General features: G+C 38.2%; 5 protein-coding genes across 8 annotated transcripts; 4 read left to right on the top strand and 1 right to left on the bottom strand.

Moving 5' to 3' along the window:
* Positions 1 to 252: 252 nt before the first annotated feature.
* LOC103406454 (amino acid transporter AVT6C-like) lies at positions 253 to 3,782 on the bottom strand. Of its 4 annotated transcripts, none has more exons than XM_029102119.2 (7): positions 3,608 to 3,782; positions 3,219 to 3,463; positions 2,480 to 3,111; positions 1,505 to 1,657; positions 1,210 to 1,413; positions 654 to 1,119; positions 253 to 557 (listed from the first exon to the last, which is right to left on the bottom strand). In XM_029102119.2, exons 3-7 carry the CDS (start codon positions 2,979 to 2,981, stop codon positions 437 to 439), a joined length of 1,446 nt encoding a protein of 481 aa, XP_028957952.1. In that variant the 5' UTR covers positions 2,982 to 3,111; positions 3,219 to 3,463; positions 3,608 to 3,782; the 3' UTR covers positions 253 to 436. The 4 variants fall into 4 exon arrangements, with proteins under 4 accessions (XP_028957952.1, XP_028957963.1, XP_070681636.1 ...); XM_029102130.2 differs by having other exon boundaries at positions 2,480 to 2,819; positions 3,608 to 3,778; XM_070825535.1 differs by lacking the exon at positions 3,608 to 3,782 and having other exon boundaries at positions 2,480 to 2,819; positions 3,047 to 3,111; positions 3,219 to 3,360.
* Positions 3,783 to 6,323: 2,541 nt separating this feature from the next.
* Positions 6,324 to 10,417, top strand: LOC103437742 (alpha-soluble NSF attachment protein 2). Its single transcript, XM_008376238.4, has 9 exons — positions 6,324 to 6,680; positions 7,550 to 7,599; positions 7,687 to 7,759; positions 8,290 to 8,369; positions 8,897 to 9,048; positions 9,442 to 9,601; positions 9,686 to 9,733; positions 9,868 to 9,948; positions 10,080 to 10,417. The coding sequence occupies exons 1-9, from the start codon at positions 6,536 to 6,538 to the stop codon at positions 10,158 to 10,160; spliced, it is 870 nt and encodes a 289-aa protein (XP_008374460.1). The 5' UTR covers positions 6,324 to 6,535; the 3' UTR covers positions 10,161 to 10,417.
* Positions 10,418 to 12,591: 2,174 nt separating this feature from the next.
* LOC114826364 (uncharacterized) lies at positions 12,592 to 13,644 on the top strand. Its single transcript, XM_029106467.1, has one exon. It carries the CDS (start codon positions 12,592 to 12,594, stop codon positions 13,642 to 13,644), a length of 1,053 nt encoding a protein of 350 aa, XP_028962300.1.
* Positions 13,645 to 16,239: 2,595 nt separating this feature from the next.
* LOC103437731 (uncharacterized) lies at positions 16,240 to 19,132 on the top strand. The gene is made up of 2 exons (XM_008376230.4): positions 16,240 to 16,714; positions 17,257 to 19,132. Exon 2 carries the CDS (start codon positions 17,352 to 17,354, stop codon positions 19,026 to 19,028), a length of 1,677 nt encoding a protein of 558 aa, XP_008374452.2. The 5' UTR covers positions 16,240 to 16,714; positions 17,257 to 17,351; the 3' UTR covers positions 19,029 to 19,132.
* A 3,044-nt stretch (positions 19,133 to 22,176) lies between these two features.
* Positions 22,177 to 23,102, top strand: LOC103437711 (wound-induced protein 1-like). Its single transcript, XM_008376210.4, has one exon. It carries the CDS (start codon positions 22,457 to 22,459, stop codon positions 22,829 to 22,831), a length of 375 nt encoding a protein of 124 aa, XP_008374432.3. The 5' UTR covers positions 22,177 to 22,456; the 3' UTR covers positions 22,832 to 23,102.
* Positions 23,103 to 24,943: the final 1,841 nt, after the last annotated feature.

Genomic DNA, 24,943 nt, shown 5'->3' with positions numbered 1-24,943 from the left:
GTGGAAGATAAAAAGATAAGACAAATAATTTTGTAAGATAATATACAAAAATGTATCCACATGCCCCCTTCACATCAGCATGTTCTTGTTCATATGGTCCCAAACAAATCCACAAAGGAGTTAAAATATCCGGAAATTCTTACATGTAACCGGGATATATATCTTTCTTTCATTTATCACGTGGTGATTGAGATAGAGAGAGCGGAATATTTCCACGATCAGACCGAAGTTTTTCCCCATGAAATGAGTTGGTTAAGTATGAATATTCTTTGCACATTGATGTATCAAAGTTGTTGCAGATTTTCATGACCAAATACAATTACAACAAATACAAATTTGATGAATTCAATAGTTTCTGCAGTGAAGCAGATTTTTTGTGGCTTGCAAGAACCTATGCCCCTCATCTGCCAATTAGTTGTTCGAATTCATAAGATGGCTAACCTTTAGCAGAATTATACAAAGTGGTGGATATTGCAATTGAGCTCGTCGCCACGGCCAAAACAATCACGAAAATCGCGATGATCTTGTCCCTTGTCGTTGATATACCGTGTCCATCCCTGTCGAGAAATTAGAAACGAAAATCAAGCTAGATTAGTCGCAACAGAAAGTAGTAAGCATGCGTGCGGGATGGAGAAGGAAGATGGAGTTTGTACCTGAGGATGAGAGCGGCCGGGAATATAAACGAGAGGAAAACAACGGTGGTGGATCCCATGAACTGAAAGAAATACCAAATGTTTGGGATGGCTATTGCCACAATGTATGTGAAGGAGAGCAGGAAAAGAGTGAGGGGCAGAAATCTTGAGGTGTCTTGGGCTAAAACAGGCCTATTTCGGAAGAGCAATTCATCTATGTTGGCCCTCAAGGAAAAGTTCATGATAGGAAACACGAAAAGGAGGTGAACTGCGTAACTAAGTCGAACAACGTCATTGATTATCTGTCCGATTGTGGAACCAGAAGTTTGATCGAAGTTTACTAGAATATCGTCCATTATTGAGTCACCAAAGAGTAGGTATCCGAAGAATCCGATAGAAAAGTATATGACAACACTGATCAGGAGAGCAATCCGAGTAGCGGATCTCATATCAGATGGTTTACTGAGCTCTGCTCTAATCGGATGAACTGCATTCATTCGCGCACACAGCATTGTCCATCAGAAATGTAGTTGTATAGTACCTAGAAAGCATAAGACCAAAAATCATGTGCCCTCACCGTTGACATGGAATCCGAAACCTGTCACAAGAACTGGGATGGTGGTGAAAAGATCAAACACTGAGACTTGATTCGCAAAGTCTGGAAAAAGCCTCGGCTTCTGAGTCTTCCCTTTGCACAACGCGTAAATTGCCATTGCAGAACATATGACAACAAAAACCACTGCTAGCAGAATGGATACCGCTGAAGTGTGCCTTAGTGAATCTGTCATTAGGCAACAAGTAATGAAAAAACTAGAGTAACCTGATTTAACATTTACCGTTCAGCATCAGCGCTTTAATCGAGGTATACTGACCTACTCGGCGTAACAAGACTAACGGAAGCATCACGAAGACTGCAACGAAGAGAAGCACCCAAGCGCGAGAATTCCACCAGTGGATGCCAAACCATTCTTGTAGAACGCCCAAATGCAAGGTTCCTCCAGACTGACTCCCGCACAGCACATCCCCTAAAACCAAAGCAAGAAACTCTCTTACATTAATGTGTTCAGTATTGCAACATTATACGACACATTAATTACATAGACTAATTTACTGTGTGACTTTATCCGTTAAGTGTCGTCATGTGTTTTAACTTGATCACATGATCTAGCGTAATTGATTTGAAATACCGCTACTTTAGCATTACAGTTGCATATTAATTGTCCAAAAGATATGGGAGTATGGGATAATTGCATGTCCCTATCAGACACCAAACCTCCATTATTATACAGCATGGCCCAGTTGTTCTTGTTGTTTTATTCTAAAACTCAAACCCAAAACTAAAGGGGAGATTTTTATGCGTATTTTTCATTTTATCTTATCAACAATTTGGATGACAATACTTCTATGGAACGGAAGTCCGTTCTTTATTAAACAACGGACTAATGATACGCCATTGACAACGTACATAAATATATTTGTTACATTGTGCTTTGGCATCTTTTAGAATGTCAGATATGATCGTCTCATCAAGAACATGTAAAACTTGACAATTTATCCATGTGAATATCGTTAATAAAAATGTGCTAACATGTTATCGATGCAACTCACGTGATTCCATCAAATCCAAAAATACTTTGGAAAACTAATGAAAATAGTTTGAAAACTTTGAGTTTTAACGATAATGACAAAATAAAGGGTAAAATGAATAGTATCATAATTGATTTTGTAGTGTAAAAATATGATTTTTCGTTAAAATAAACAGAGAGATTTTCGTTAAAGTTCCCAAAAAACTTTTCAAATTCCTTACTTAGGGATAACGCAAAGGTAGCGAAGAAAGCTTTACTTACCGATGATGATGAAATAAATGATGAGGCAACCAAGGTTGGTGACAATGACACAAATCTGCACAGCCACGGAACCCCACGCCCCAAAAGACTCCCCCACCATGCCGGCATACGTTTCAGACTCACCGGAGTTGGTGTACCTGAGCAGGAACTCCACCGTGACTTCCACAAAGAAAGCGACCAACAGAATCAGAACCAAGCCAGGAATTACGCCGAGGACCTTGGTGGTTGCCGGAATCGACATGATACCGGCACCAATCATTGTGGTCGATATGTTGAAGACAGCCCCGGAAAATGAGGCCCCTTGTTGTGATGAACATTGAGCTTCCAAGGACTTGGAGTCCTGTAAGAGTGGAAGGGCAAGGACTTGAGCTCCTCCATTGGTGTCTTCTTGTTTCACCATTTTTGGTATTTGGGGAGGTGATGTTTTGGACGTGGAATATATAGTTGACAACTCTAGTCTTGAGAGATTTTTAGTGGGAAGGAAATAGTGACGGTACGACATGTATCATTCTAGAAAATTAAGTAAAAATATCATTTTTAATGGTAAAATAATAAGTAATGTACCACCTCGTGTTTCGATTACATCGGGGAATTTCTAGTGTTCTTGGCTGTTGGTTGAGGGCCACTTCGATCTATAAATATTTGACAGAAGTTACTGACTTGCGTATGCCAATTTTTTGTCCTTCGATACTACAACCATTGCTACGAAAGCGAAAAAGGCGCAAAACAAGATTAGTACCTGTTGGTAAGGTATTATTCAACAGCTCCAGCGCAAAGGAACCGGGTTGGACCTGCTAGACCCGGTCGGGAACCGCTTGAACCGGATAGAAGGATTGGGTCGGACCGCCTGAACTCGGAACTCCCCCGACCGAATACCTTACCGGAATCGGCTCGGGACCCAGATGGTTTGATAACTCCGACGATGTTTCCCAGCCGTGGTTTTATGGGACTTGTAAAATTATCGGAAAGAGCAGAAGCTAAAACCTGTGAGATGCAAGAAACTCAACTCTGAATTTGAACTTTTTACCAATCTCGAAATCAATACGAAAGAAAACGATGGAGAAGATTAAAACCCTTGTTTTAAATTCCTTAATCTGTTGTATGTAAAACTTCTGCAGAAATTCTCACTTGTTTAATTTAGTCAATGCAAAGGACCTGAGGGAGGCGCATCTGCTCAACAACAGCGTTCTTCGGGGTCACTTCGATGTCAATAATCCCAGCTACCGCCGTCAAATCCCTCCATTTCTTGGTTCTTGCAGAAAGAACATGAGCAATTTTGGGGTGTTGGGTTAACTTTATCTAGGGATCTCCAAGTAGTTGATGGCCCCAAATATCTACCCAATAACAAAACTTTTTGAGATTGGGCCTCCACTATTCACATTTGGGCCATGGTTCATTTTTTTTTAAATCATTTTAGGAATTTTATTGTTAAATATTTAAAATGAGTAATTATTATAATATTTTTTATGAATAAACGATATTATCTACGTTAAAGAGGAGTCTCAATGTCAATACTACGGTTTGGTGGTATTCCTTTTCACTTGAAAGTGAGAGGTCTTAGTTCCAATCTCGTGGATGGTGAATTCGATACCAAATTATTAGTTCGAATTTCATGGATGATGAATTCGATACCAAATTAAATTACTTATTGTGTGGCTTAATCGAATTTCCTATCATCTTAGTGTAAAAATATGGATATACTTGAAAAAATAAAAATAAAAAAATGAAGGAAGGGGTTTAACATTACAATTAGGAAAATTTTATTTAAACCCAACTATCTTATCTTCAAACCCAACTTAAATATTTTTGCCATTAAACTCTCCATTTTGCCCCGACGTTATTTAAAAAGTAAAAATAAATTAAAAGCACATGAACCACATATCTGCCCACCACTTTTCGGCGTCTTCTTCACTGATGTCGGAGTGAATCTCTTGTCGCCGGCGTCTCTTAACCACCTTATCTTTCGATCATCTCCCTCATCATTTTTCCTTCTCCATCCTCTATTTCTCACGCTCTTCAATCATAACGTTGACATCAAAGGCCTACAAGCATAGTCGAAGCTACATGAAGGCGAGGAGTGGCGGCCGCCCCCTCCCTTCGCTGGAAAACATGCCTAGGACCGCTTCGATTGAAGCTTGCACAGGTGGTGTGTCGTGGTAGTCCTTGGTTGAGAATGAGCTACTTCTTGCAACTTCTATGTTAAGGCATTTGGCATACGTCGTCAAGTCCGTACAAATGAAGACCAAAAGGCGTACATTCACAAGTGTTGTGCTTATACTGCCGTTCAACTACTTAAAGTTACGCTTGCCACAACTCATTCAACAGTCAGAGACGTGAAGATCAAGAGGAAGAAGCCAAAGCACATTGCTTGATAATGCAGAGGATAAGCAGATTGAGAAAACTCAGGTGTAGAACTTCCTCTCTAGTTACAAGTTTTTGAGTGGTACAGAGCTGGTAATGGAGAGAACCACAAATGTCTATGGCTAAGAAAGGATGGCGGAGTCGTCGACAAGGAAGGCGTTAAGCCGAAAAAGGATCATATATCTTGTATGGACTATTCGAAGTCAAAACTTGTGAAAAACTGAATGGTGTGCCATATAATGCAGTTGTGATGCTAAAAGAATGAATTGAAGTTATCATGGAGAATCGCCGGTGAATCTTCCGTGGGGTTTAAGGTGGAAGAGAACTACTGGATGTGGAAAGAGATTTCAGTTTTGTTTATTTCATTTTCCAGTATTAATCAAAGGGTGAAATAGGAATTTCAAGAAAATATTTTTTGTATTGGGTGTAGAAAGAGGTTGAATGATTCAAATAAAATTTCCCTTATGTTATAAAAGTTATACGGCATATGCCCACATCCCATATACATTAGTATGCGCACATCTCACATGCATTTGAACAAAGGTGAAAATGATAGTGATACATTTGTTGTTATGTAATATTATCAAAAGTAGTCATCATATCATCTTTGTATGTTCTCATGGAAATAGCTCTATAAATAGAGTGATCCGTGTGTTATCAAAACCATAGTCTGAAATATCGATAAACTCCTCCTATTTTACTCCTCCAACAACGTAACCACCGTATATCACTAATGTTTTAGTGATAATATACTAAAATATTTATATTTATACGAGGGTCATGTTAACAATTATATGCAAAACTATTTTGGGGATTTATCATTTGATGAATACTTTTCACAATAAACTTACTCTGCACATAAAGATGATGAAAATAGTGAAAATTTTGAACCTCATAGGAACTATATGTGATACTAAATAACTCGTGTATCTTACCATGCAATGTATAAAGTGTAAAATATTGTAGTAAATCATTATATATAAATGATTATGATGTGTTTAATTTTTTTTTCATTAATTACTACATATTTTCTACACTCACAGTGCTGTATAATCAACTTAAATAAGTTAAATCCATCATGTAATGCATTTCTTTCTATTTTTTTTTTTGATAAACTAATAGATAATTGACTAAATAAACATTATCCAAAGTTTCAATAAAAATTTCCAAGTTTTTCTTACAATTCCCGTGGTTTTTATTAAATTTTTATCGATATCGATAATATCCCGATATTTCCATCGAAATTTCCATATTTTTGGACTACCGATATTTCCGATATTATTGATATTTTATACGATGATCAAAACACACTCCAAGAAGAAAGAATCAAATAAATAATATCAGTATATCTCCCTCCCTCTCTTTATCTGTCATCTATTATGTTATAACTATTAAAATTATAATGTGATATTTTGCATCCACTTTGTTCCTATCTTTAACAAAAGTTATTTCACTAACTTTTATCTATTTATAGCACGTTACAATTATTATCATTTTTGAGCGAAAATATAAGAAGACGAATAATCGTCCAAAATGACAAGCGCGACCAACCTTTCGTCTTCCGTCCCTGAAAGAAACCTTCTAGAACTTTCTTTGACAAAGATTATTTCCCACCGCGACTTCTGTTTTACCTTTCCCTCTAAGCCTCCATCTCCAGAGCTCAGAAAAACTCGGAAAAAAATATATTGAAAAAAAATGGGCGATCAATTAGCTAGGGCGGAGGAATTCGAGAAGAAAGCGGAGAAGAAACTGAACAGCTGGGGATTTTTCGGGTCCAAACATGAAGACGCCGCCGAGCTCTTCGACAAATCTGCCAATTCCTACAAGCTTGCCAAATCCTGTGAGTTTTACCCTTTCTGCGTTCCTTCGATCGTTTGATTTTTTTTTTCATTGGGTTTATTGGTGTGTTTGTTTCCCGAGAAAATTTGATTGGAACGAAAATGAAGAAATTAATAATTGGGGATCTCTTATTGGGGGTTTTGATGTCTTTGGTATCGCATTGATTCAATCATGGGTTTGATCACAATCAATGGCCTTGATCGATGAATGTGGATTTTCCCTTTTTTTTTACAGTTATTTTTATTTTTTTATTTTTTATGTAGTGGAAGTTTTCGAATTCTTCGATCTGGTGAAAAATTCTGTTAAATATTGAATTTTAGGGTTTGCTTGATCTCCTTTTGCTGGAAAGGATTGAACTTTGTTTGAATTGGAAGTCTTGAATTGAATGATATGAACAATGAATGGAGTAGCGCTCAGATGAATAGGCTTATTGGTGTAAGCCGTGTTGGATTTTGTTTTGGATTTACTGTTTGAAAGTTGGATTGGGTTGTTTAAATGTTTTAAATTTTAGTAGCTGCAAGCATATTTCCTAAAGAGAAGATAGATATAAATCTGCATATGGTGTTCAGTTTACGACTAGTTCTAACTTAGTATCGGCGTTTTCTTTTTGCAATTTTATGAAAAGTGTGAAATTGGGATATGGATCCTTCCAATTGATAGGCATGGAAAACCGTACGGTTCACATGTATTTGTTGTAATATCAATATGATGGAACTGATGCCTCGTTCTCTCACAGACAAATCTCAAATTGTTTTGTTTCTGTGGTGGCTATTTGAAAGACAAAATTTACAGTATTTTTGAGTTGCTTGAAACTAGATCTTGTCAGTGACCACTTCAATTGCTTCTAATCTTTACAAAATGGTGTTTCAGGGGACAAAGCTGGAGCAACGTATGTCAAGTTGGCCAACTGTCATTTGAAGGTTAGTGGTTTTGGTGTTTCGACTAGGCAATTTCTTTCATTTTTAATGTTTTTAACAAAACCTGATGGCAATGTTTTTCCATTATAGAATGAAAGCAAACATGAAGCCGCCACAGCTTATGTTGATGCTGCACATTGCTACAAGAAAACAAATGTGAACGGTATGTATATGTATTATGTTGCATCTTACATATATGCTTCCTCACTGCCCACAAAGTCCTGGAAGGTGAAATAATCATCTGGGAAATGAAGAGAATCAGCCAAACTGTTTGCTTTGTCTTTCATTTCCGCAAAAGAGATGGATCACAGAGAGAGCTTCAGTCTGGAATCTCATTTTGGATACATCACATAAAGTCAAGTTTTTTTACGTTAGCAATACTGAACTTGTTATATTAGTGCACCATAAGTAGCAAATCTTTTGGAAGAAATACCTTTGTTAGGCAAACAGTTTAAATCAAACTAAGCAACTTGGGTACAACGGCTGGTAGTGTTACTACTTTTACCTTGGTTTATCTTATTGTAATATGGTAGTAGTAATTTTGTGGCATGAATATTTTTTTGGTCCAGTTACGGTATAACCCCATTTCTACTAGCATTTCATTCCCATTTATGTCGTTCTTGATACATTGTGTGCATTTCTGATTAGGATAATTTTAATTGTAATCTGTAACTTCATTCTGGTCTCCTGCAGAAGCTATTGCTTGCTTAGAGCAGGCGGTAAATATGCTGTGTGATATTGGAAGGCTTAATATGGCTGCAAGATACTATAAGGTATTGTTTTTCCAGCTATATAAGAATCAATCTTTTGTTTAAAGATGATATTTTAAATTTCTTCTTGCAATTAATTTGGTGTCCCATTTGTAAGTTCTCAATATGCCGTTCCCTTCGTCATTCTACCATTGTTTGTAATAATATGCAGATAAGAGAAACAGTAAAGACATGTACATTGTAGCCGTGTAAGTTCACCCATAACCAAAGAGGCTTAGTTAACATAGAAGGTAGAAGATCAAAGAAGCTGTCAAAGACTAACATAGGATCAGTTGCGAACAGATCCAAAATATTAATTTGATAGGAGATAAGAGTATGTAATAGTAAAATAATGGAAGGTGAGAATTCATGTCTAACCCCATATACAGGGAGAAGGGGAGAAGGGCAGGGGTGATGACAATAATTAATTCAAGCATTCATCTTTGTACTCTTGGCATTGATGCTTTTCTTGCTGAATGCAACCATAGTATATGATGCTATGGAAACCATAGGAGTCATTATTTGACATGGGATACATATTTTCCATGCAGGAAATTGCTGAACTATATGAATCTGAACAAGATATTAAGAAGGCTATGGAGTTCTTTGAAAGGGCAGCTGATTTCTTCCAAAATGAAGAAGTAACAACATCGGCCAACCAGTGCAAGCAGAAAGTTGCTCAGTTTGCTGCGCAGATTGAGCAGTAAGTCTCTCCCCACCATTTAATAGCAAAAACATTGTGTATTCTCGCCACTTTCCTGCATTACTTGGGGATTTCTTTTTATTTAAAACCTGGTCTAGTTTAAAAGGGATTCTCATACTTTTGATAACACAAACATCTTGTGTACATTCTTTGCTTTTACGGCTTTACTTTTTCTTTTTTTTAATTAGAACCTTCTAGTTTATAACGAGTAATCATACTCTTTTGTTCTATCTCGGTTCCCATACTCGATACAAAGCTATAACCTACTCCAAATCACGGAGAAGGTAATAGCAGAAAGCTTGAAACGCTTTTTTTGCTTAACTAACACCTCTTTATAACTTCTCATTGATACAAATGCTGGTAAATAACCGACAAATATGTTATATTCTGCAGGTACCCCAAGTCTATTGAAATTTATGAAGAAATTGCACGGCACTCACTGAACAACAACTTGCTTAAGTATGGAGTTAAGGGGCATCTTCTTAATGCTGGAATCTGCCAACTTTGCAAAGGAGATGTTGTTGCAATCACCAATGCATTAGAGCGATATCAGGTCTGAGTTTGGCTCTTGTTTAGGATTCTGATATTGCATACCTTATCAGTTGGAAAAATTACTTACTTTTTTGTACCTTTGCAGGAATTAGATCCTACTTTTTCAGGAACAAGGGAATACAGGTTCTTAGCGGTGAGTTACTATTATAATGGACGTATTTTCAGTTTAATGATGTTTAGTTGTTTCATGTTGATTGATTAAAAAACATGAAAACAGCACTTAACAAGGTAGTAATTTTGAGAAAGTCGTGGTCGTGTTTTATGCAGGATATTGCCGCTTCAATTGATGAGGAAGACATTGCGAAGTTCACTGACGTGGTCAAGGAATTTGATAGTATGACCCCACTGGTACGTCTCTTCCATTCGATGTTATGCGTCCAAGTTCAATAAACACCTATGGCATTCTCTGTGTTTTCTTTCCCATCGGTATATCTACTCAAATTCGATATTTTGATGCTCGTGTTGGATTTCCCACGTAGGATTCATGGAAGACAACCTTGCTGCTGAGAGTGAAGGAAAAGCTGAAGTCCAAGGAACTCGAGGAGGACGATCTTACCTGAGTTGAAAAATTATGAAATGATGTTTGTGTGGTTTCTCCATTTGTAAGATTCGGTTTTTATATTACGCGTACATCGTTCCGTTGCACTTCATTGACAATGTGTTGGAACTAAATTGTAGTTGATTTGGGATTTAATCACTGTGTTTTCAACTTTAATTGATCTTTGTGAGTCCGCTGGATTGTAATTTGTGTGTATATTCAAACCACTGTATGAATTGGGTTTGCTTCTAAAATGCATGGGGTTCTATTGATGCACTACTCTTTACACCCTTGTGTCAACCTGTCCATTACATGGGCATCTTTTGGTTTAACTTTAGGGTAAAAGACCGTTTACTACCCTCAAGTTTAGTGGTTTTCAATATTTAGTACATTAAGTTTTTTTTTGTCTCAAAGTCATACCTAAAGTGTAAATTTTGGGACAGTCTCATACATCCGTTAGTCAAACTGTCAAGTCTCCAGTTAACTGTGACGTGGTGCCCATGTGGCCAATGACTGGGCGCCACATGGGTCGCCACATGTTTTTTTTTTTAAGAGAGGGGTTTCAATGAAAAAAAAATATTCAAAATTCAAAAATCAAAAATCACTTTTCACTTCCCCAGAAAATCGTGACCCCCCATCTTACCTAGAAAAGTGAAAAAGTGAAAAGTGCTTCCCCAGAAAATCGCGACCCCCCATCTCTGTTTGAAACCCTACCCACGAGCCATCACTCGACCTCGCCGTCCGCTCGACCTCGCACATCGTCACTCCACCTCAAAATTAAAAAATCGCAACCCCCCATCTCACCCAGAAAAAGTGAAAAAGTGAAAAAGTAAAAAGTAAAACCACTATTCACTCCCCGAAAAATCGCGACCTCCCATCTCGGTCCGAAACCCTACCCACGGGCTGTCAGTCGACCTCGTCGTCGCTCCACGTTGCCGTCGCTCCACCTCTCACGCTGTCGTACGTTGCGCACACGTTTCTAGGAAAGATTGTTGTGAAGCCATCGCTGCTGATGGGGTGAGATAAAAGGAGGATCGAAGTGGGTGAAACACCACTTTATCGTAAGTAACCTACCTTTTTCGATTTTTCAATTTTGAATTTTATGGATTAGGGATCTGTGAGTTCCATTGGTTTTGTCTTCAATCGTGGTCCCCATGGTTTTGCTTTCAATTTTTCAATTGTTTGTCTTCAATCGTGGTCCCCATTGGTTTTGTTTTCACTTTTTTTTCTATGGTTTCAGGAAAAAAAGGTGAAACTATATTCATGGTTTTGTTTTCACCTTTTTTCCTCGTGGTCCTACTAGTGTTTTCACCTTTTCCCCCATGTGCCTCAAGGATTTTATGTTGTTTTCACATTTCTCCTTGACTTTGCAGGGATGCCCGAATTATTTAGCCTTAAAATTAACCACGGTGGGAAGTGGTCTGAAAGTGCATGTACGGGAGGGTTTGAGGCTTGGTTTGATTACGTAGACAAAGACTTCATGTCTTTTTTCGAGATTGATGAAATGATTAAAGAGTTAGGATATGATGGGTTTATGTTGTATCACTATAGGATTCCTGGGATGTCTTATTGTGAGGGATTAAGGCTTATTGAACGGGACTAAGATGTGGGTGAAATGTGCAAGTATGTTCCAGGGGTTAGGGAAACAGAAATGTACCTAGAACATCTAAGTATGAAAGAAGCTGCCTTGAAACATAAGCTTTTGATGAATCTATATGAGAGTGCCATATTAAAAAAAGGTGTCATTATAGAAGATATTGAGGAATCGAGGGTGGCAATTTCGATTACAAAGGGAAGTGGATCAAAACTGAAGAAGGGTAGAGCAAAATGGGGTGCAGATGACTTAGAAAAACGGCTATGTCTTTTGAATGACATAGCCTACAATGGTGATGATGAACATGAGGCTGAAGCAACTGAGGGAGGACAAGGAAGTGGAGATGAGGCTGAAGATGGTTCTCTCAATGCTGATGATGAATGTGATGAAACTGAAGAGGGTCACGAAGCTGAAGAAGTTAATGAAGGGACCGAAGTAGAAGCTAATAAAGGTAAAATTTTTGAAACATTTATTTTTACAATTTTAATTTCAGGTTTCAATTATTTTTGCAAAGTTTAGGTTTTTAACAAATATGCATTGTTTGTGGCAGTAAATGCAGAGGATGACACTACAGATAGTGAGTTTGTGGACAGTGACTACAGTTTGGAAGATGATGATCGTCGTGCGGTAGATGATACAACTGCAGAAAGTGTCGTTGGAGATGCTGAAAGGGGTGAAAGGGTTGCTGAAAGGGGTAAAGGGGTTGGGAACCAACATCCAGAAGACGTTCTTGATGCAAGGGATGTAGAAGACGTTCCCCTTGATGATGAGAGACAAGACTCAGATGGCCTGCACAGTGTTGACGATTCAGGAATGTGACGAGAAAGTCATCTACCCTGAGTTTAATGAAGAAGCCGACATGGATGCTCCAAAGTTTGAAAAGAGATTAAAGTTCAGAGATGCTGCACAATTGAGAGAGGCAGTGTGGTCTCACTCCATTAAGCACGATGCACCTTTTATTAAGCTAAAAAGGAATGAGAAATGGAAGATTAGTGCAAGGTGTGAGAAAAACTGTCCATGGAGATTGTATGCTTCCAGGATGTACAATGAAGATTCAATCCAAGTGAAAACCTATGTTGGGAAACATGAATGTCCGAGGATTTGGAGGGAAAATCCTAACTGCAAAGTGGCATGGCTTGTGAAGAGGTATATGGACAAGTTCAAACTCAACCCAAGCATGCCTATCACTACATTTATGGAAACAGTGAAAGAGGAAAGAATGGTTGAGATCGACATCAAGATAGCCTATAGAGTAAGAGCACAGTGTTTGAAAATCCTTGAAGGGAGTAACTTGGATCAGTACACAAAGTTGTGGGAGTACTGTGATGAGCTTAGGAAGACAAACCCGGGTAGTACAGTTCAAATGAAGGTGATGCCCTATGATGATGCTCATGTGATATTTCAAAGGATTTATATTTGTTTGGGGGCTTGTAAAAATGGATTTAAGAATGGATGTAGGAAGCTTGTAGGGTTGGATGGTTGTCACTTGAAGGGAGTGTTCAAGGGCCAGTTATTGTCTGCAGTGGGAATGGATGCAAATAACCAAACTTGGGTTATTGCATATGCTATAGTAGAGCTCAAGAACAAGGACAATTGGGTTTGGTTTCTGAAATTGCTAGCTGCTGACTTGGGAATTGTGAACCAGCGTGCTTGGACTTTCATTTCTGACAAACAAAAGGGTTTAATACCAGCTTTTGAGAAGGTGCTGCCTAATTGTAATCATCGGTTCTGTGTTAGGCACTTATACACTAACTACAAAGCAGATGTGTTTAAAGGGAAAAGATTAAAATATGTCTTGTGGAATGCTGCCAAGGCAACAACCATCGATGATTTTAAGGAGAGTATGGCTGAGGTGAATAGGCTGAATGAAAAAGCTTATAAATGGTTGGAGAAGAGACCAACCTTGCATTGAAGTCGGTCACACTTTGAGACACACACTCAGTGTGACATTCTGTTAAACAACCTCTGTGAGAGCTTTAATTCTTTTATCCTAAGGTCTAGGGACAAGCCTATTATTACCATGTTGGAAACTATAAGAGTTTTATTGATGAAGAGGATATGGTTGAGAAAAGATGCAATGAGGAAGGATAAATGAGCTATCTGCCCAAAAATCCAGAAGAAGTTGGAGGAGTACAAACTGAAAAGCTCACACACTGTAGCTACATGGTATGGAGGAGAAAATTTTGAAGTGGATGAAGGCAGAGGCAATGTATTTGTGGTGGATTTGAATGGGTGCACTTGCCCATGCAGAAGATGGGATTTGGCAGGCTTTCCTTGCATACATGGTTGCTCGGCCATTTATTATGCAAGGAGACAGCCTGAGGAATTTGTTTCCTCTTGGTACAAGAAGGAGAAGTACTTTGAAGCTTACGAAAACTTGATTCAACCCGTCCAAGGCATGAAATTTTGGGAGCCATCTGAAAACAAATGCATTCTTCCTCCAACTTTTAAAAGGCAGCCGGGGAGACCATAAAAGATGAGACATATGGAGGGTGATGAAAATGAGTTCAAGTTAAGCAAGAGAGGGCAAAAAAGTGTGAAATGTAGTGTTTGCAAGGCCTCGGGACATAACAAGGCCAGATGCCCTACCACTCATCCCCCTCCAGCTGCTAGAAAATGAAGAAAAACCAAGAAACATGAGGTATAAATTTGATATTTTTGTTGATTTTTCATTTCTTAAGCGAATTTGTTATTTGTGAAGTGTACTATCTGTCAGTGCTAATGTTATATGGGTTAATTACTTAGGCCTCAACATCTAAGGCATCACAACCCTCTCAGTCATCTCAGCCATGCACTCAGGAAGCTCTACAACCTTCATCTCAGCCAACTCAAGCCTCTCAAACCACTTCAAAGCCTACTGCAAGAGGTCAGAAAAGGAGGAGGAATGTTCCATGATGCTGCTTTAATGTTTTAGGTTGTTTAAGGGTTCATTTTGTTATACTTGAATATGCCCTTAGTTTTTTTTGAAACACTTTTCGATAGATCTTTAGTGTTTTGGACAGAGTTCAATTAGTTGTTAAAGTTGACCCATTAGTGTTTTGGACAATTTTTTGGACATATCTTTAGTGTTTTTGGAAGAACACCTTGACCCATTAATGTGAATTGGATGGTGTATGTTGAACTTTGTTGTGAATTGAAAGTTGTTGAGAATTCAACTTTGTTGGTAGTTTAAATGATGAATTTGCATATTTAGAATTCAAAGTTTGTTTGGAATTTAATTTGCAGATTTGGAATAGAAAGTTGTGTTATTTTTCCTAGGAAGCTTGATTTTTTTTTTCAAAAAATTTTGGCAGGAAAAAAGTGTCAGGTGTATGTGTTTGGGAAAAAATTTTTGGCGGGAATAATTTTTTTTTTTTTATAACTGAAACCCCTTTCTTAAAAAAAAACACGTGGACACACGTGGCGACCCATGTGGCGCCCAATCATTGGCCACATAGGCGCCACGTCACAGTTAACTGAAGACTTAACAGTTTGACTAACGGATGTATGAGACTGTCCCAAAATTTACAGGTATGACTCTGAGACAAAAAAACTTGATGTACTAAATGTTGAAAACCACTAAACTTGAAGGTAGTAAACAGTCTTTTACCCTTAACTTTATATATATTATTCACCCTTTTGGTTATTGGATTGAATGGAATCAACCGAAAATAACGAACATGATTAAACAAATGTATAGAAAAAGAATATAGTGCAAATTGGAATTTTGATTTCTGTCCAATTTGTACTCATGACATGACAAACGACTCCGATGGGAGGGAGACTTCTCTATGCTGTCTACATGTTACTGTCGTATTTTAGATTGTATCATTAGTCTAGAATGCCACTGTAGTATCTCAACAGTGCAACTAAGTCTTCCTCTTCTATTGGGTATGCATTACTTGCAATATAATCTATTTGCCCTTTTGCACACGAGCTTTTCCTACCTCGCATATGATTCGACCCAAAACCTTGTCCTTATTATTTCCCGACAAATAGTGAAATTCTAAACCATTTTAACACATAAATTAGTGCGTCTTTCTAATCAACTAGTCTAATTCACGTCTTTGTTCTCCCCGAAACCTCAAAGACAAAGTATTGAAGTAAAAGCCGCGTCCTCAGTCATTTTCGCCGAGTCAAATTTCAGCAATGGATGAGTCCCACCCCTTCAAATTCCACTTTTCTTGACATCCCTCCATTTTGGATAACTTGATGGTTCTTCTACCTATAAAGATATGACTCCAATGTCTCCCACTTGATTTTTCCATCTTCTCCTTTTTCTTGAATTTCTATATTTCAATCAACGGATAATCGATCACACATCTGATCTTTATTAAAAAAGAAAACTAATAAAAATAATTTAATAATTTTGAGTTTTAATGATAAAGACAAAATAAAGGGTAAAATAAATAGTATCAGGCTTAACTTTTTAATGTCAAAATATGATTTTTCGTTAAAATAAACAGTACTGGAAACTTTTCGTTAAATTTCTTTATTAAAAAGCAAAGCAGATTGAGTGGGAACACATATCAACAAACAAATATTCCTAACTTCTAATCCAATGACACTCTTCCACGCGCCACAATAATTTCCCACCTTCCAGAGCGAATACACAGAGCAAACACAACTTTGTTTTTAATTATCTTATTTAATTGCATTACTTGCCCCCGTAGTACTACTTTTCAAAGCTTTCAGCTTTGACCTCCGTCAGAGGGAAATTTCATCAAACGACGCGGTCCTCGGCCAGCAATTCGTGCGGCAGTCGCCGTTTTGCAGATTATCTCCCCGAACCGGTCTCCGCCACCCGCTTTCCAAAGTTTGACCCTTTTGTAACTTGCAAAATCTTTTGGCAGTTTGTCGTTTTTGGAAAGTTGAGCAACCCCTATTTCTGTTTCAACGGAGGGTCTTTGATTCTTCACAAAAGAACCAAGTCTTCAGGGGAAAAAGAAAAACTTTGAAAAGTTACAGTCATGGCTTCTTCTGGTTTCTCCGCCATTTTTTGGGTATGTCGTGAGCTCCGCCTTTTTACTTGCATAAAGTTGGTTTGATTCGTTTTTCTGGGCATCGATAAATTTATTTTTATTTTTAATTAAGCTGTGTAATTTAACTTTCTGGGTGCCTTTCAATTGTACATCTGACCACTGTTTTGATGAAAATATGGGTTTTTTTAAATCAGTTTCTGGATTTTTGAAGTATGATGATTCATTTTTCCTTGCAAAATCATGGGTATTGATTAATATGTTGATGCTTAGCTAATAGCTAATGAGGGTTTACTGTGGCAGCCTCTTGTTCTTTGAATATCATGGGCTTTTGATCATATTTTGTGTTTTTATGAGTTGGGTTTGATTCTGTATGTGAAATTTCAGTCTTGGTTAGTGGTTTTGGTTATTTTGGGTTGCTTCCTGGGATTGAAAGTCTTCTGTTTCAATGTTTATTTTTTTAACTTGTGGATTCCTTGCTTCTCTTCTTTCCGATAACGCCTTTTAGTTAGGTATACTAGAAATCATATTCAATGTATTGATTGGTGTTCAAATTTTCACCTCAGTGGAAACGTTGAAGAAAGAGTGCGCATTGCGACATTGATTTCACAACTTTGAGTCTCTGACACCGATTGGAAGAAAATTGTTCTTTGATTTGAGAATGGTTTCGACTGATAATGGAAACCACAAGGAGGAAATTGAAGAATCGAATGGTAGTGAAATGAAGGGTCAAACCCCCTTTGAGGTTTCAGCATCCCGGAAGACTTTTTTAACCAATGAGAAGTCTCCGAAAAGGTTCCCTCCTGATGCTCCTCTTAATAGAGTTAGTTTCTTCAAATTTGGTTCTGCATCTGCCAGGTTCAAGCGGTTGGCTGAGGAGAGAGATGAAATGTCACGATCTGTGGCTTCAAGCGGCCATGGCTTTAAAGAACGAATCCATGGGGTTTTTTCTAAGAAAATTGATTGGGTTTCACTCGTGAAAATGGGCAAAGAATGGATTAGAAACCCAATGAACATGGCTCTTTTTGCGTGGATCGTCTGTGTTGCTGTTTCGGGTGCAATTTTGTTTCTTGTCATGACTGGAATGTTGAACAAGGCAATACCCAAGAAGTCCGAGAGAGATGCATGGTTTGAAGTCAATAATCAAATTCTCAATGCACTTTTTACTCTTTTGTGTTTGTACAACCATCCGAAGCGATTCTACCACCTTGTACTTCTTTGTAGATGGAAACCAGAAGACATTTCCAGACTTCGAAAGGTTTACTGTAAAAATGGTACTTATAAGCCCCACGAATGGGCCCACATGATGGTTGTTGTTGCCCTGCTTCATCTGAATTGCTTTGGTCAGTATGCACTTTGTGGTTTAAACTTGGGTTACAGAAGAGCTCAACGACCACCGATAGGAGTTGCAATATGTATATCTTTTGCTATTGGTGCACCTGCATTTGCTGGTATATACAACATTGTCAGCCCCCTTGGGAAGGATTATGATTCAGAAGTGGATGTGGAAGCACATGTTCCAATCGGCACTGGTGAAGGAGCAGAAAGATCAAGGTCAAAAACATTTGAGAGAAAATATTCTTTTGCATTTAGGACTGACCAACGAGTTGTTGAGAGTAAACCACAATGGAGCGGAGGAGTACTTGACATTTGGGATGATATTTCTATAGCGTATGTTTCACTCTTTTGTAGTTTTTGTGTGTTCGGGTGGAATATGGAGAGGCTTGGATTCGGGAACATGTATGTTCATATTATGACATTTATTCTGTTTTGCATGGCTCCGTTCTGGATTTTTAACTTGGCTGCTGTTAATATCGACAATGAAACTGTTCGGGGGGCTCTTGGAGTTACTGGCCTAGTTCTATGTCTATTTGGTTTGCTCTATGGTGGCTTTTGGAGGATCCAAATGAGAAAGAGATTCAATTTGCCTTCTTATAACTTCTGCTTTGGTAAACCAGCACTCTCTGATTGCACGTTGTGGCTTTGCTGTTGTTGGTGCTCTCTTGCTCAGGAAGTGAGGACCGGGAATTCCTATGACGTTGTGGAAGAAAAGTTTTGTAGAAAACAACAGGAAAGTGAAGGCCTTCCACTAATTTCACCTTTGCCTCGTGAAGATGGATCGCTTGAGTTTAGATCTGGTCCGAATTCTCCTCTGGGGAACTCCTTAAGCCCAACCAAGAATGGCATCGGTGGTTCTCCGAGTCCAAGCGGACTTCCAAAGGGATTTCATAGTCCAGGTAGGCCACTTTCTGCAGTGAAAGAAGAGTCCCATGTAAGAGGTAAGGATGAAACTATGACCCCACCTGCACCTTCATTGATACAAAGGGAAGAAACATAGCCCCAAAAGCTAAGATAACGTTACGATTTGTGTATGAATTTCTGTAGTATAATTCTGAAACAAGTTTCTTTTCTTTGTGTTCAAATCGATAAATGTTTTTCGTTCTTCGGTTTCTTTTTCACTTTTTGCTATATTGTGATCATTGATAGTTTAATAGCACTTAAAGAAATTATCCACTCTATTATTACTACTGAGCAATATTTCTTTTCTGAGATGTAGTTGCCTATTTCTCTCTTTCTATTATTTTATCTGACTTAGAACTCTTAAGTTGCCTGTGTTTGAATCAGTAACTGTCTTTTGATTCTATTGAGATAGAAACATCTGATTTAAGCTCCTGTCAAGTTAACTGTGTTTGTCGTCGAGTTTCTGAAAATGGTAGGGCTGCTTAGAGGTTTTGATGACTTTTACATGGTTTTGTAAAAGCCTCATCAACTTGAGAGCTCGTCTTTCTTTTTCCATTACCATAACTGATGCTTGCTTTTTAGCTCTTGAGGTATTGAGTTCAGGTGGTTCCACCTTCAGGGGCTTGGGTTAGCAATGAAATTAGATGAATTATAGCTTCAGTTACTACAAGAAGTAATCTTAAAGGTTAAGATGGGTTAACATGTAAATGTGAACGAGTAATAGCTTCTGCTCTTTCGGCCCATCGTAGGAAGATGTCCCAAGTGGTACATTTCTTCCTAATGTTGGAAGATGTCCCAAGTTCGAATGTTAGGTAAAGAGACTGATAAGTTAGTTTCTCGCACTTCCATTTTCTCGTTCTGTACTCCTCTCGTATTTTTTGTCTCTTGATTCTATTTGCACAAGTTGATAGCGTGTACTAGTACTAGTGAGAACTTTATCTCTTTTATGTGTTGGAGCTGCCAAAAGTGGCCATGAAGGCCGGTACCGAAAGCGTTATTTTGGTTAATCCTATAGCTTAGGGGAAGTAAAGTATGTTTTCGTTAAGAAACATTGCTTGGCTAATTACAATTCCGAGAGAAAAACTTGAGTAGGGTAACATAACTAGCTGGATGATCATATATTCTTGTAAAGGAGCAGGCCCACTGTATTTAGGCACCATCTTATTCAATGAGAATGTCCCAAATTTGATGCTAATCCAGGGAAAAGTGACAACTGACAAGAATATAAATATCATAATCCACTTTCCTTGATAGCACAACCAGTGCCGGTCTTTGTCACTTTTACCCGCAGTGGCCTTCCAAACTATTTACCTGCAGTGGCATCCCACTCTCTGATGGCATCCTTTGCGACATGCCGATGAGTCATCGTCACTTGTATTTGCCCATCAACTTCTTTACTGTGAACCTGCTGTTTTCAAAGAGTGCATGATTGGAAATGTATGGACCTTGGTAAACTTGGAGCTGTTCAAGCCGGAGACGGATGCACTTTGGGGCAAGATGGGTCCCAAATTCAAAAAAAAATCATGGAAGAATTGGGGTTACCCTTTGAAAATGTGAGATACCCTTGGAAGCCGCCCTTAATCTGTTTGAGTTCAAAAATAAATAAAAATAAAATAAATAAATAAATAACGAAAAGTAAAAAAAAATTTTAACGAAAAACACTTTTTAAAGGTATAATGAATAATGCCAGTTAAAGATAAAAATGTGGTTTTTTGTTAAAAATGAACAGTACCGAAAGTGTTTTGTTAAAACTCTAAAAAAAAAAAAAAAAAAAAAGAAGAGTGCGAGACTTGATAAATTACCCCCGACAACTAATCTAAAAGCCGTTTGGTTTCACGGGCTGTTTTTTTGTTATATTGGAAGGTGTCAAAACTTAAACCTAACATGCTTCTACCCATGACCCTAGAAGCATTTCAAGTTCAACTAAACTTTGCAAGTGGTGGATTGTTTTGCGTTCTAAGTTCAAACTTTTTTTGGTAGTTTAAACTAGAGTAATAATATACTTTATTAAAAAAAAAATATATATATATATATATATATTAATTTACATTTAATAACCCACGAAGCCAATAGCGTAGAGAAATTAAACAGACTTTACGGCCACCGATAAATTAACGGAGTAACGGAACTAGGTGGGTCCCGAACGGAAAGAGAAGAAACAGGTGGCGCGAAAATGGTCAAGAAAAGTTGGCCCGACTGCCGACTGCTTCCTTCCCTCACCTTCGTCTCCCCTTGGCGATACGCGTGCCTGAAAACTAAGGGTCACTCCATCGCATGCCAGTTCCTCAACACCAAGCCTATAAGAGCACGCCACGTCATTCATACCCCCTACCTTATCCCTTGCGATAGAACCAAGTTCCTCTTCGTGAGGATACAAAAATCCGTTAATACTGTTCGTTCATCGTACATCTTGCGGTGAGAAATTATTTTAAATATTTTTATTGAAAAGTATTATTGGTATTTTAAAAATCTTATTCTACATTACTAAAAAATGTAGTTTTCTTTCATAATATAAAAAATTTAAATGTAAAATAAGATTTTTAAAATGTTAATAACAATTATATTTTTATTTAAAATCAAATATAAACAGTATTTAACAAAAACTGACTTCATAATGTATAATAAACGGACATGTTGCCAAGATGCTCAGAATCCAGAGGGGATCCTGTTGGCCTACGATAAGGTTTGATTTTCGTTGTCATGTCCGTGTAATTGGCGGGAAAAAGGCCATTTTGGTCAAAGTAATTTCTCTCCAAAGGTCAGCGTTAAGGGCAGCGCTCCAATTGACCAAAGGCCACCTTCCTCTCTCCTTGGCGATGCGCGTGCCTGAAAATTAAGGGCCACTCCATCGCATGCCAGCTGTTCCTCACCACCAAGTCTATAAGAGCACGCCACGTCTTTCATACCCCAGCCTTATCCCCTGCGATTGAACCCGGATCCTTGCTGGATTCTCTTTGTAAGGATCCAGGAATCCGTTAATTTTAATCGTTTATCGTATATCGTGCGATTATAAATAATTTTAAATATTTTTATTTAAAATTAAATACAATATTTAACAAATATTAATTACATAATATACAATGAACAAACATAATTCACAAATCCCCGTAACCTCACAAAAAAATCCGGAGAGGATTCTGTTGGCCTACGGTAAGGTTGGATTTTCGTTGTCATGTCCGCGTAATTGGCGGGAAAAAGGCCATTTTGGTCAAAGTAATTTCTCTCCAAACGTCAGCATTAAGGGCAGCGCTCCACTTCACATTTCCTCACAATTCCATCTCTCTTTCCAAAACCTCCACCTTCTCTCTCTAAAACCCTTACTTTCTCGCTCTAAACCCGCCACAGAGGCCTAGGCAAGAACTGGCTAACTCTCTGGAAGCTCTGGAAGACACTGAGTCCAGCAATCGAAGGGTGGTGCTCGCCCTTTATGACGCCCTGAGCTCCCGCGACGTCGACACGGTGCTCAAGATCGTCGCCCCCGACCTCGAGTGGTGGTTCCATGGTCCGCCGACCCACCAGTTCTTGATGCGACTCCTCACCGGCTCCCAAAACGAATCGTTTCAGTTCGTCCCCCAGTCCATCGCCTCCTTCGGCCCCACCGTCCTCGTCGAGGGCTGCGACCGCGACTGCTCCATTTCCTGGGTCCACGCCTGGACCGTTGCCAGTGGTGTAGTCACCGGCGTCCGCGAGTACTTCAACACTACCCTCACTGTCACGCGCCTGGGAAACAACAGCCACAGAAACTCTCCCGCCTCCTCCGCTAAATCCTCGTCCGGGTTTTCCTACGAGGCGTCGTCGTCGGCGGCCGAGATTACCTCGTTCCATTTCCCGTCGGTTTGGGAGAGCAGCATCTCCAATCGGGCCGGGAAGTCCATGCCGGGTCTGGTCCTCGCAATCTAAAGGCCATAATCCCCTGCGGTCCTGTGCAGTGGAGTCTAGTACTACTAAATAAGCGGGAGCTGAGGTGTCATAACCTCATTGGCTGCCTAGTGCTCGTTATGAGCTGAAGTCCTACTGTACTCTTATTCGCTTTTTCCTTTTAAGTTAGATTGTGTGTGGTGCTGGTGTTGGGTGTAACCATGGGGTCGAGGTCCTTTTGGTCATATCCAGACGCGGCTGTAGTGGTGTTATGGTACTCTTCTATTTCAATAAAGACGTGTTTGCTTAATAATCTTTGGAGCTTTTTGGATTTTAATACTAATACCAACATGATTAGACTAAATAAAACGTGACAAGAAGTAGATATTTAGGCAGATTTGTGTGTAGGACTCAGCCAAGTATTGTTGAAAAGATAAACGTTAATGAAACTTTTAAAGTCGGCTGATAACCTTTTGTTATCTTATAATTTAACATTAATTTTAATACAAATATTATAAAATATTATACTTATTTAACGTAAATTTATATGTCAACATTATAAAACATTGCTTTAGGCGAGATTGTCGACAACAATGCTTCGGGTCAAGTCTTGGAATCGGGTCGGTGAGGGGAGTGTCCTTCCCATCAACGATAAAACCAATCAATCAAAGAAGGTAATATGCTTTTGGGGTTTGATGGGGGTTGTCAATAGGGATGGGTAAAATACTCATAGGTTTGGGTACCCGTTTATTTAAAGTTCACGGTTATGGTTATGGGTAACCGTTTAGACGAATAAATGGGTATGAGTATAACCGTTTATCGATGAAATTTAAATGGACCGTTATAAGTATTACCCGCAGTTATAACGGTATTCATAGGTTATGGGTATTACCTGCGATTATAACATGTATCCATTTACCCATTTAATGTGTGTAAAATTTAAAAAAAAAAATTAAAAACCTTAAATTTTCAATCTCTTCGTGTCTCAAACGCCCCGTCTCCCACTCACCTCTCCCTCCTCGCTGCCCTCTCTCATCTCCGCCGCTCATCTATTAAATTAATAAATATCCGTAATTAATCCTTTAAAAACATTGACATGTGAGAAGTTGTGTATATAAATATTCTTGCTATAATTAGCTCCTCCAAAGTGATTAACGACCGCCCAACCTTCGATCTTTCTCTCAGGGAAAAAGATAATTATGACTTCAGGTATGTTTCTTTTGTGCTTGCTTTAGTTCTTATATGTTTTTCTTCAGTTCTTATGTTTGCATCTGTTGAAGATACAAAATAGCTAGGGTTCTGCATAAATTTATATATATATTGGGGGATTAGGATCAATTACTTATTGCATAAAACTGTGTTTAGAAACGGGCACATATCTCCTTCTTCGCTATTATAATTAAAGACTTGCTTAGTTGTAATAGAAAAATATCGTTCGTAAACTATTATTTCAATTATTGGAGTTGTATGAGGTCTTAAATGATTAAAATAGGGAAATGCATGATAAAATGTATCTATAGCTGTGTAATTTTCCTTGTTTAATTGTCAGAAAATGAAATTATGACAAAATTTTCTTGTGTAATTTTCAAGTTGTTAAAAAAACATGTAGACGGATGAAAAAATGGGTAAATGGGTAAAAAAAGGACAAGCGGGTTCAAAAACAGATAAACGAGTAAATGATTATGGTTAAATGGGTAAATGGTTATGGTTATAGTTAAATGGGTAAATGATTATGATTAAATGGGTATACAATTATGGGTATGGTTAACTGTTTATAAACGGTTATGTGTATGGATATAACCGTTTATACAATTACCCAACAGGTAAATGGTTATGCGGGTATAAATATAAACGGTTATGAATAAATAATCGCAATTACCCGCCCACTATAACTGTTGCCCATTCCTAATTGTGCATTTGATTAGGGGCATTACTACGAATGACGAAAACATTCATGAATGTGTTCTTCATGCCTCGTTAGGAAAGTGAGTGATAAGCCTCCAGATACTCTCTACCCGACAGTATTATTGTAATTGCTATGACACATGAAAAAAATTTCATTGCAAGAAAGCAAAAGACATGAACTTAGAAAGATCACGAAGTTTTCACGATTATACTTGGACAATAAAAGATAAAGAAAACTAATGAAAAGAG

This window comes from Malus domestica, chromosome 01 (assembly GCF_042453785.1).
Source record: "Malus domestica chromosome 01, GDT2T_hap1".
NCBI lineage: Eukaryota > Viridiplantae > Streptophyta > Magnoliopsida > Rosales > Rosaceae > Malus > Malus domestica.
This window is presented reverse-complemented; position numbering and strand designations above follow the sequence as displayed.

Coding starts and splice junctions, on each gene's coding strand:
- LOC103406454 (XM_029102119.2), bottom strand. CDS start 2,981: ATGTCGTACCGTCACTATTTCCTTCCCACTAAAAATCTCTCAAGACTA. Junction 1,120..1,209: donor TTTCGGATTCCATGTCAACG/GTGAGGGCACAT, acceptor GAATGAATGCAG/TTCATCCGATTAGAGCAGAG. Junction 558..653: donor CCGGCCGCTCTCATCCTCAG/GTACAAACTCCA, acceptor ATTTCTCGACAG/GGATGGACACGGTATATCAA.
- LOC103437742 (XM_008376238.4), top strand. CDS start 6,536: ATGGGCGATCAATTAGCTAGGGCGGAGGAATTCGAGAAGAAAGCGGAG. Junction 7,600..7,686: donor TGGCCAACTGTCATTTGAAG/GTTAGTGGTTTT, acceptor TTTCCATTATAG/AATGAAAGCAAACATGAAGC. Junction 9,049..9,441: donor TTTGCTGCGCAGATTGAGCA/GTAAGTCTCTCC, acceptor TATATTCTGCAG/GTACCCCAAGTCTATTGAAA.
- LOC114826364 (XM_029106467.1), top strand. CDS start 12,592: ATGGATGCTCCAAAGTTTGAAAAGAGATTAAAGTTCAGAGATGCTGCA.
- LOC103437731 (XM_008376230.4), top strand. CDS start 17,352: ATGGTTTCGACTGATAATGGAAACCACAAGGAGGAAATTGAAGAATCG.
- LOC103437711 (XM_008376210.4), top strand. CDS start 22,457: ATGCGACTCCTCACCGGCTCCCAAAACGAATCGTTTCAGTTCGTCCCC.